Source organism: Vicugna pacos, chromosome 12 (genome assembly GCF_048564905.1).
Source record: "Vicugna pacos chromosome 12, VicPac4, whole genome shotgun sequence".
In the NCBI taxonomy this organism is placed as follows: domain Eukaryota; kingdom Metazoa; phylum Chordata; class Mammalia; order Artiodactyla; family Camelidae; genus Vicugna; species Vicugna pacos.
Window position 1 is genome coordinate 52,246,798 of NC_132998.1, and position 12,180 is coordinate 52,258,977.

Sequence of the window (12,180 nt, forward strand, 5' to 3'; positions counted from 1 at the left end):
ATATGAACAGGAGAGAGCTGCTGCTGGTTCCAGGCTTGCCTTACCCTCTGCTCAGCACTGTGAGCCCGACTTCATCCTCCTCCCTACTCCCCTCCTCATGCCGGCTCTCTTTTTGGACTATTATTAGCAAAACCCTACCATGAAGAGTTGGGGGGTTGGGGGGGGGAGTTACTTGGTTCAAGGGTGGGGTCTGTAGCACTTAAGCTGATATCACAACAGATCATGTTCCAGGCAGGAAGGGACACGTTCTTCTCCAGGTTTTTAAAATAACGTCTTGTACTTTAAAGATGATTATTAGCTAATTGGAGAATAGAGACAATACTGCAGCTATGTCAAATTCTCCTTTCATCTTCTACTTACCAACTTGTTATTTTTGTGATTGTGCATTTTCCACAATTAGTTTTGCTAGCGCAGACTTGGCATAAGAACTGCCATGTATTGAATAATACTCTGGTTAACCCGACAAACAGGAGTATGTCATTCTCTTTGATCATCTTGAACGTCCACTAATGATGATGAGATGCTGGAACATCATTACTATCAACAAATGAAGCAGTGATTTTTTTTTATAGATCAATTTCTTAACCTTTTTTTTTTTTAAACTGAGGTATAGCTGATTTGCAATATTGTGTTAGTTTCTGGGTATAGCATAGTGATTCAGTTATACAAAAGTATATTCTTTTTCATATTCTTTTTCATTATAGGTTATTACAAGCTATTGAATATAGCTCTTGGTTTCTTAACTGTTAATACAAAGGTATGAGGGTATGGGAGGGTTAAGTTTTGAATTTCCATCAAATCATTGCAATCTGATCCTAGTCTTCAAATGACTATAATGCCAAAAGTTTCTTGGTAATACAACTTTCCAGAAAACAGAAAGGAAATTAAGTTATATCTGATTACATTACAGAAAGTCCAGCTGGTGTCTGGGCCATCACCGCCATGTCAGAAACCTCACGTACGTGTTGCACAGGGGCAGGCTCTGGGCTCCTGGGCTCCAGGGCTCCAGCACGTGGACTTGCCCTCTTATTCTTTAGCTGAGCAATTTGTAAGCATCAGGAGAGACTTCAAAGAACACAAATGTACCTCGATGTTTTCATCGTGAACAAAGCAAACTGTCAGTTGTTCACACGGAATCAATGAAAATTACATCCCTTGAAACATGAGTACAATCTGTTTCTTCCTCACAGCAAGGTTACTAGCTTCAACATATCATGTTTCTTAAAGTTGATTCAATGAGGTCAAGTCTCTATGGTTGGAGCAAAGTACCCTGATGACCTGTTCTCGTGGTTCTCAACCACTTTGTTCATGCCACGGACACTAAAAACTTCTCAAACGCACTGTGAATACAGATCCCTGAGGATTTTGCTAAAGCGGAGCTTTTAATTAAGTAAGACAGAGATGAAGCCCATGGTTCTGGGTATCTTGGGAGGTGCTGCTCCTGCTGGTCCAAGGACACATTTGCACAGAAGGGTAACATAGCATTTGGCCTCCTAACTCTGCCTGCCCCAGGTTGGCACCAGAATTAACCCACAGCTGTGAGCTCCTTCAGTGAAGCACAGACAACCCCTTACTTTTGTTTCGTATTCTAGATACATTATTAGTTCACAGTTGAATGCAAAATACGGACTTTAAAAAAATAATTATTTTCACGTTTGAAAAGAGTTCAGGAAGATAATGCAGATCTTCTGAAGGAATGCCATAGGACACTAGTTTTCCCAATCTTCATTTAAAAAGCACCTAACTATTATAATTAAACCAGTCAGAAAACACTGATGCTTGATTCTCCCAGATTCTGATTTTAATTGGTCTGGGGTGCAGCCTAGGCTTCAGGACTCTCCAGCTGATTCTTTGCAGCCTGGTTGAGAAGCCCCCCTCTTTAGGAGTTGCAAAGCCAGGCACTCACAGGGTGGCGCACTTCCAGCCCCTGTGGAATGCAGAGTGCTTCTTAGAGACTGAAAGTATAATACAAGGAGAAGAATAAGTGGAGAAACAGAGTGAATTCAAGAGGGAGGAAAAGGAGAAACCATTAGAGAAAGGTGGAGGTCTGAGGGTTGACCATAGTCTGAGAAGACCTGGTAGGCAGCTGACTGGAAGCCTCCTAGGTGTCACGGATGAGACAGATGTCACCCTCTTTGTTACTTGTTTTGATATGACAGTAGCATGAAGGCTGAAACACGCATGGAAATGAACAGACGGGGGATAAGGACGCACATTTGTAATGGCCATTAGACTCAAAACTGTTTTCATTTCTGAAGGAAGCAGGAGAAACACTACTACACACCTTGAATCTGGGACAACAGGAAAACTTTCAAAGGACTCGCAGGAGCCCAAACCTCCAGACAGGGAGGGGACTCCTTTGGTTGGTACTATACTGTGTCTGTGTGGTTGGTGGTTTGTAATGCTTTCTCTGTCAAATCTTAATGTGTGGATCAAAGTAGCACCAAAAAAAAAAAAAAAAGTGAGACAAAGAGTCAAAGCCTCACACACTGCCAACATTCAACACCTCCCATGGGTCTTCTGGGCAAAGGGACCCCGGACAAACGTTAGGTAACCAGGTGATACAATCCAGCGAGTGGGTTGGGGGGTGGGGGTGACGATCTATCTAGATGCCTCGGTTTGAATGTGATAAACGTCCTACTAGAAAGTTAACCCTTGGCTTCTTCACAGGGAACACATACTAAGGTTTCAAACGCAATTGTTTTTGTGAACCAGACACCACATGCAAGAGGCACCTGGTGAACAGTAAATATCTAGACTGTAAGAAACTAAATCTCAACACCTTTATCAGAGAGGCACCACCCAGTTCGAGGGAACAAAAGACTCGTGGTTTTCTCTTCCTCAAAGAGTTCACTGCCGTGTGTGTTCTGTTTGTGATCTTCTTTCAGCTGATAGCGGCGTTTGGTTACAAACCCTTATCCCTCCATCTTCTGCCTGCCTCACAGCTGTTTGAGGCTCCCACTGGCCACCGCTAGGATCTCGCTTTTCCATTCAGCTCCTGGACCCCGAGCCCTGACACCCACAGCCCAACTTGGGAGTGTTTTGCTGCTCCGGCTGCTTCTCTCCTTCAGGAAGAGAAGGCTCGTTCAACAAAGGAGGAGTGATATTGGGATGTCATGAAGGTGCTCCTGGAACTGCCAGCAGCCCTGTCCCCTTCCACAAAGGGGCTCTTGTGGGCTTGTTTATCTACAGGCTGGTGAAGACCTAGGAAGTCACTTTGTTTGGAGCAAAAAGCTTTAAAATGGTCTCAAGCACAGATCTGCTTTCATTAAAAAAAAAAAAAATCAAAGAAAGTATCATCTCCAGAGCTCACGTTTCCTCCTTCTCTTGTGTCACCTCCATAAAAGGCATTCAGTGAACTATATGTAATTATTAACTGACGGATTCCTTACAGTGATTTCCAATTAGAGTCTGCAATATTCATTTGCCTTTTTTTTTTAAATGCATCATTTAAATCGCCCTCATCATTCTAGACCAGAAATCAGTATTTTGTTTGACAGATGAGGACCTCGAGGGTGAGGAAGATGAAAGCATATTATCACACATGTGCAGACTGGAAATCATGCAATATGTTATAAACACTTACACATTCTGATGAGATGAAGATTTATCATCGAGTACGCAAGGCAGTCTTGCCAAATAATCGCTGTAGACAACCTCTTACAATTTGGGGATTCAGAGTAGGGAACCCCGGCTCCACTGCTGTGGGTGTTTGTGTGTCTGTGTGTGTGTGTGGTGTGTGAGCCTGAGGTAGGTGTGTCTCTGTAGGACTGTTTGTGAATGTGTTCGTACGTCTGTGCGTGATGATGGGGGAGCTCCTGGTTTGTAGACCTGCCCCGTATGACTTTAAGACACATGGTTAGTTCTTAGCTTACTGATATGAGAACCCCTGACGTACATATAGAACTTAATAAAAAAAAATTAAGACTTTATCTGACTCAGCAAAACTGCATTACAAGGCAACTCAGATAATCTAAAGACAGAGTAAACTGAAGTAGCCAAGAAGTCTAGATTTTGACTCATTTTTCTAGATAAAAGGAGAAAGTATTATCCCTGATTTGAATTCAGGAACTAAAACACGGTACAGGGGGATGCAGGGCAAGAGCCTGGATGTTTTGTCCGGTGATACCAACACATCCCAGAGGCTTTTCACTGAGGTCGTCTGATGAAGTGTCTGCCTTGAAACCCCAGACTTCAACACTGGTCTCTCCCATACGTGCTGTTTAGTGAGGATGCAAAGAATTGTTGCTCTAATGGAAACTTTCACTCGCAATGTATTTAGCTCTGGCCCCCAACCAAGGACTTTACTATAATGGTTATTCGGACATTTCATTGCTCCTTCCCAAATTACTCCTGAGAACAGATTGCAATTTCAAGTAGACTTACAGAGACTGAAGGCTTCGCAAATTCTGTAGAGCTTCTGTGGGCACCTGTCTCAGGTGATTATTCTGCAGCATACTGCATATTAAAACAGATGAAGAAAAATGTTAAAAAAAGTTAATAACGAACAATTACTGGCACAGCCATGTTAAGCACCGTTCTAGGTGTCAGGGAAACAGCAGAGCATTAGACAAAGCCTTGGCCTTGAATTCCTGTGCTGAATGGTGGATAACTAAAAATTAACAAATGAGTATATAATGGGAGACAACTATGAATAGAAAACAAAACATGGATTTGGGGTAGATGGTAATGAGGGGTGAGAATTTTATTTTAAAGGTGGTCAGAGAAGATCTCTCTTAGGAGGTGATATTTGAGTAAAGACCAGAATGGTGTCATGGAGGGAAACATGTGAACGTCTGGGAAGTTACTGAAGAAGCGGGAAGAACAGGTGCAAAGGCCCTGAGGCTGGAGCTTGCTTGAGTTGTTAAAGGCAGCAAAGGCTCAGTTGGGACTGAGGAGGAATAAGTGAGAGCAAGAGACTGGGAGACAACCTAAAGCCATCTGATGGAGGACTTGCAGGCTGTAAGTGTGGTGAGAAACTCTTGTCAAAGGGGTTAAGCAGGGACATGATTTGATCCTATTTGTTTTATAAAGGCTCACTATGGGGACAATTCAATTAGACAAATGGAAATAAGGGTAACAGTAGAAGGCTATTACATCTGCTAGCCAAGGAGAGAGGACTCAGAAGATATCAAACCTATGGACACCTTGATCTTGAACTTCCAGCCTTCAGAACTGTAGGAAAATAAATTCCTGTTATTTAAGCCAGGAAAAAAAAAAAAAGAGTAGGAGGCTATTCAAGATCGTCTCCTTTCAAAACATAGCCAAATATGTGTGGTCATCTTTTGCTATAAATTAAATTTGTGAAGTATTGCACTTTTGCTCACCGGGGTTCAACAATTCTTTTCAGACTACAGAGTGGAAAAAATCGGCAGCAATGAAATTAAAATATATCACTGCTAGTGGGAAGTAGTTTGGAAAAAAATTCCCATTCGCTTTCTTGTATTTTGCCACCTTATTCATAAATGTGTATAACATCCTAATTTTGCTGCCACTCCCCTCAACCCCCAACCAGTATTTCATGGTCTATGTAAGCCAGAGGCAGAAGACTATTTTAGGAAAGCAGTTTTTAAAAGACAGTTAAAAAATACTTCTACTTATTAGGTTACAAATTTATGCTTGGATTTCAGAAACAATTTGCCTGGTTCTCTCATCTCCACAATTGAAGCTTCTTTGCCTTAGTGGACTCGCTGGGATTCAGCACTAAGTACGTCAAATTCCCAAGCTTGGTGGACTTTCCACTGAGCCTTGCAGCATCCTTTGGCAGAGTGAATGGGCAGTTCTCAGGTTGTCTGGCCTTTACGGTATGATTAAGTGCGTGGGTTCTGGGATCTGACTAGCTCTGCCCTGCCAGTAGCCCCGAGGCCTCAGGGAAATCAGGCAATCTCTCCATGTCTCAGTGACCAGTAATAATACCCACCTGCCCAGGGCCTATTGTGATGATCTAATGAGTGAAAGTGCCCAGAACGACACCTGCTGCCTGGTGAGCGTTCAATAAAAATTGGCCCTTATAGTGTGAACTTATAAACCTCTCTTCAAGACTAATGCCATACGGAGACTGTACTGGATACGACATTATAACAAATGGGAAAATAAAATGGGCAAAAAATGCAACTCTGGGCCAGAGGTTCTCAGGCTTCAGCGTTCATCAGAATCCACTGGAAGGCTTGTTGAGAATCTTGTTTGCTGGGCTCCCCGCCGCTAAAGTAGGGGGGGCCGGAGAACTTGCGTTCCTAACAGATTCCCAGGTGATGTCAGTGTTAGTGGGCAGGCACCACACACTGAGAACCACCCTGGGCCATGCTAAGTATTCCTAAGAATGTTTTCACCTGAACTTGAGGCTACGTTGAGCTTGGAGATAAGGCCTAAGTTTCGACCTTGGCAAGCAAACCGTTTAATCTCCTTGGCCCTTGCTCTTTTATCTGCATAATGGGAGTAGAATAGTATCATTTGATTGATAAGGGGTTTGAGGATTAAAATATGAATATGCATTTATTACAGGTTCAGATATGCAAATGTGAGCTCATTTGCAAATAAAATGTGAAAAATACTTGGAGGTCATAAGATTTATGTTTTTCATACCTTGGCTGAGATTCTGCTTTCAAAGGAGTATAATTCTGTCACTTGTAATCCAATGGTTTTACACAAGTAATTTCATTATGTTAAACTTGGATTCAATTAACATTTCATAAATCCAGTGTCTCAGAATATATTGGTTCCTTATGAACACAGTTAACTTTAAAGGAGGACTCTCACTTCAATTACTGGTTAGGGAATTGGGAAAATTATAGCCTGAGTTCCATATTTTACATAATTTATTATTAAATATTATCAAATTATTAAATTATATCTAAACATTAAACGTTCACATTTCCATGTTATTTTATACTTTCCAAGCAGTTTTAATATATAATTTTAACTTGACAGAAGTGTTTTCTAAGTCACTCATTAGTTGTGTGATCAATTTAAATGATAAGATACAGATAACGGACTTAATTGATGTCTAAACTTTGTAAGTGATATATTACTGGTTCATAGCGTGTGTCGAATTGTCCTCTTGTGCTTTGCTAACCAAACAGTGAAGCTCTTATAATGTGGTCTTCCTAAAATATTGGAAAATTGGAGTAGAGGATATTTAAATGGTTTCTCTTCATTGAATAGTTGCAAACTTTCTCAGCTTTATATATCTGGCTTCAGAAAATGGAACTTAAGCTTTACTAATGATAACTTTTAAAGCTACCTCTGAGTTACCGCCCAGCAATTTAATTTTCAACCACTTCTACCAGTAAAACACTAAAAATATAATAAAAAAAATCAGTTAAGTTCTGATCGCTCCCTAAATAAAGAACTTTTGTTTAATTACTTTCAAATGACAAAACAAGAGCAAATTATCTCCATTATAGCCTATAGGTCTCCAGTGAGTCAATTAGGAAATTCTGTTTTTGTTTAAGATAGTCCAGTGGGAGGCAAAACAATGAAAAGGTTTACAGCACTGTGGAGTGCAGTTAAACCAGAGAGCATGCACAGCACGGCTGTTGATTTCATTTATAAATAACCCTTTATTCAAGGCCTTGAATATAAGCAGAATGTACCACCAACTGAATGTGGTTTGGGCACTCACAATTTCCTTTCTATCATTCACATACGTATAAGAAAAGAAAAAATGAAACACTTTCTCTAGAGACATAGGCTGACTCCGTATTTTCTTGATTTCTTTTCCTGAGGAGCTTGAAAATATTCACTATTCTGTAAGCGTCCCTGCGCTACTCTAACAACACCATTTTGTTTGTTTTTTACAACAGGACTAACGATCAGGTACAGTGCAGCCGCGGGAGACGACATCAGATGTTGAAAGGGGACTTTGTATCGGTCAACAGCTTGATCCTTAGGTATTCCCTGTGCCTAGCTGTCCTGCGGTTAGGTCTCAGGTAGCTCTGCAGGCCGTCTTCTGGGAATGGGAGAATTCTGGCTGACTGTGACTTCTCTGTGGTCAGCGTTATCTGCCACCTCCTCGTGGCTTTGGTTGTGGTGCTGGGCGGCCCGGGGATAAGCCAGCCCCTGACTGTATGGCCTCCCCGAGAACATGAACCTTCGCTGAGGACAGCCTGGTTCAGAGCTCCCCTGGGTTGGGGATTTTGCAATACCAAACCTGTAGCTTATTTTTTATGAAGGCCAATATTTACAGGGGTGATCACCTTACATGACAGCGATCTTCCAGAGCTCACAGTAATAGTATTTCAGATATAAAGCGGGCCTCACCAAAGAGGCCTGTTGCTATCTTAATTTCCCATCTTCGCAGACTGGATTCCTATTCTCTTTGTCTTTTTTTTTTTAACCATACGCCCTCCTTGCCGTCCTTATACTGGTCAGAGCCCCAGATGGAGATTACTTGTATATTATGTCTCTCTCACCATGCTACAATCTAATCAGTTATTTCTTTCTTCCAGTGCCTTTTGGACTTTATAAAACATTTGAGACAGTTTCCATGAGGATTTTATAAATATTGGAGACAGTTTCCATGTCTTGTTCAGCATTGTACCTCTAGTAATGTCATTCTCAACTCTATTGGACCCAATTCTCCCTTTAATACAAAATATTTTATAATGCTGTACCCATTACATTTAGATAAAATTCATAAAAATATAGCCTATCTACAGACATCATTTCAAAGAAAAAAATCAACATAATGAACTGTAAAGAAGAAATAAAAGTAATTTATAATCAAGGGACATATGGGGACATATGTGATGCTCAGATGTGACTGTCGTAGGAGAGAGTTCTATGAATGTGTTAGATGTTTGCCTTTAATGAATAAGGTTGGATGTGAGAGAAGTAACACAATTAGAAGTTATTCTGACACAAGAACAGGGAAATGAGACTTGAGGTCCAGATGGATACTAGAGTAAGATCTGTAGTTAAGACATACAATAGATTATCCTCGTTTTATATTATATGGGAAAGAAGGAAATACCTTTATTAAAATAAAGATAACATGCTAAGACATACTGTAGGTGTTGCAATGAGAAAATGAGAAAGTGTTACATTCTCACAGATGAGTATAGGTATTCTCATAAACGAGTATTTCTTACAAATAAGAGCATATTGAAATCATTCTCTATTTTTTATGAGATCAGACTGAAATACCACAGAGAACCTTCATCCTATCTCAAAGTTCCATCACATGCTGGGGTGAGCGTGTGTTCTCCAGGATTTCAAGAGGCCCTGGAGAGCCTACCACAGGCAACAGGGAATTGAGGTTAACTGGGGGGAAAAAAAGTTAATGATAAAGCCTTCATAGAAGTTGGGGGGTAGATTCTGCTGGCTAGTGGAAAAGCAAGATTAAAAAAGCAGCAGGCTCCACATCAATCGGTCATTGTGTATTCATCACAACTTCGATTTCATGTGAGTTTATAACTTTTATCTTAAAGAAAGAAAATAGAACCATGTTATTTCCTTTGAGAGGAAACTTCCCTGGTATGACTTCCAGCTTGTGTTATCTATCTTCTCTACCTAGGTCTCTTTTTGTTCAACATGGAATAAACTGAAAGAAAATTAAGCAACGGGTACTGGAAGAAGGAGGTGTCAATAATAATGAGCTTTCTGATTAAAAAAATTAGGAAGTTGGACATTAATAAGAAAGTCCATTTTTTACAAGTTTCAATGAATTAACATTTCTCAGTTAAACAACGACTCATTGCATCTACTATGCACTAGGCTTTTCCACATCTATTCACAAGTGGAACATAAACTTGACTTATTTTTTTAGCTGATCTTTCTTCAGTGCATCCTGAGGAAACAGATTTTGCAAATGGTTTGAAGCTGTGATCTCATTATGTCAGCATCATAGTAATTTAATTCACTTGAATCAAAATGACTCCAGAAACTCTCCCCAACTTCATAACACAAAACGAAAGGGAAATACTCTTTCACAAGTTTGAGTTGGTAAGTTGGTTATGTAGAAGCAAACAAATTTTGGTACTAGAAGGCAGACAAGGAGAGAGGAAGTTTTTTCACACACAGAATCCAGCCAGGTATAACAGGGTTCTAAGATATCAGTGTAGACAGACTGGAATCGAGATGAATTATCCTGTGGCTCGAAATAGTTCATTAGAGGAATTCAAGCCTTACAAGTTAATTAGCATCCACTTGACACTAAAATCACAAATAGAACAAACAATACTCGGTTTACTTACAGAACTTTAAGGCTGTAAAGGCCAGCAAATGCTCCCTTGGGAATGTGTGTCAAAGCATTTCCGGCAAGACGTCTGTGGGTTTCAAGGGAGAGGAGAGACAGTCAGTATAAGCCTTTTCACGTGGAATTCGTTTAGTCGTTAAAAACGCAATACAATTGTGTTCAGACCACAAATGCCAACAGCAACTGTAAACTACCCGTTTTCTCATACTTTGCAAAAAATTTCTGTAAATCTCTACTCAAAGAGCTGGTGAGAGAAGGGCCAAAGAAGAAATATAATAAATTACCTCATTTACAATAAATCACTTTATAGCTTACATTTTATGTATATATAAAACTCTCCTTTAAAAATGTTTATACAATAGTTAGGCAAGGAGAGAGGGAGGGAGCCCTGGGCGGTGGTTGTGAAGGTGATGGGCTATTGTTACAGACGAGCTGGTCAGGGAAACCTCTCTGCTGAGAGGGCGTTTCAGCGAAGAACGAGTCACGCAGGTACCTTGCGAAGGAAACAGTAGTGCAAAAGGCTTGAGGTGGGAGGGTGCCTGGCGTGGCCCAGAAACTGCAAGAAGGCCAGCATGGCTGCAGTGAGGGGACCAAGGGGAAAGAGACGAGGTGAGGCTGGAGCGGTGTCCGGGGCCACCTCACGCAGGGCTTTGGAGGCCACAATGGGGACTTTGAGCTGGGCAGTGATGCGATCAGTTCTGTGTTTTCCAAGGGTCCTTCTGATGGGACCCTTTTAAAGAAGGGGAAGAGCCTTTGGGGGCAAACGTGGAAGCAGAGGAGCTGATTAGAGCCGTTCAAACGGGAGTTGCTGGTGCGGTGCTGCCTGGGTGGAGGTGGTAAGTGGTGGAGTTTGGTGTCGAAGAAAGAAAATCCCACATGCAAACCACTAGGGTCAAGGTGAAACGTAGGCAGCCAAAAAAAAAAAAAAAAAAAAGAAAAAGAAAAAGAAAAACCCACCACATTTTATATTTATGGTTGTATTCTATTTAACCCACACGCATTTGATTAGTTATCCGAAGTGCTAGACGTAATACTGAAGGACACGATTTGTGTATGGCTGTGCTATCAGACTCACTTAATGAATTAAGACAGATCAGGTGTGGTTGGAGATCGCAGGTGGCTTAACTGATCAGACCCCACTGAGCAGGAACTGTTACTTCAGCCCAAATGTCCCTAACGATCGTGTTCGCAGCCACGACTCCAGCAGCACAGCTCTGGAGTCCTAGAACAGGGCCTGTACGTGGCGGCTTATCGACTCTTAACCGTAGCTTGACGGTTTCTGAGTCATTGACTTGGGAAATGAAAAGGAGAAAGTGAAAACGTTTCATTTATTTATTTTATTAGTGAAATTATTGTCAGGGCAAATACCTTTCTGTTACATTTCCTGAAACATAGCTCACTCACTTCACATGGACTATTTTTCTTTTCTGGGCAAGGACTTTCAGAGCCTCAGTCGGTATTCAGAACTAATCTGTGGAGCCACTGACCTGTGTTACCAGGGGAGCTTGTCTTAAAACAGAGGAATTTATGATGGGCTATTAGCTCTTTGCTGGGCTGGTGGAAGATCTGTCTCGTTGTCAAAAGCAGTTTAAGGAAATCATTGCATCCTTCCCCTCATTTCTTTACCATGTGGGATGGTTTTAGCAATTTTAAAATTAAATACATATAAACTCTAGAGAAAGAAAGACTTTGAGTACACAAGTGGTGAGAACTGCACACAAATCTCTCACAAAGATTTGAACTAACAAATCTCTGGGGGACTATGTTCTAACCCTAGAGACCCACATGCCATTTGGCTGGGAGGTTTTGTTTTTGGTTTCTTCCCTCTGTTTCTAAAATTGTTTCATGAAAATATCTCTTTCTTCATCTTCATTTCTGAATAAGATAAGACTTAACAGCTTTTCTTCCCATTGGAGAAAAAAAGCATCTTTCCTAATATGTCTCAAGAAATTGTGATTTTCAAAAACTAGGGAACCCACGTACCT

At 41.0% G+C, this 12,180-nt stretch overlaps 1 protein-coding gene across 2 annotated transcripts in view; it reads right to left on the reverse strand.

Annotated features, from left to right (window-relative positions):
* Window positions 1-12,180, reverse strand: part of LGR5 (leucine rich repeat containing G protein-coupled receptor 5) — a 110,203-nt gene that overhangs the window by 34,478 nt on the left and 63,545 nt on the right. For both annotated transcript variants that reach the window (XM_072973396.1, XM_072973397.1), the window contains exons 3-4: window positions 10,194-10,265; window positions 4,387-4,458 (exon numbers count right to left, since the gene is read on the reverse strand). In XM_072973396.1, the coding sequence (XP_072829497.1) occupies window positions 4,387-4,458; window positions 10,194-10,265 (144 nt within the window). The remainder of the gene's footprint in view (window positions 1-4,386; window positions 4,459-10,193; window positions 10,266-12,180) is intronic.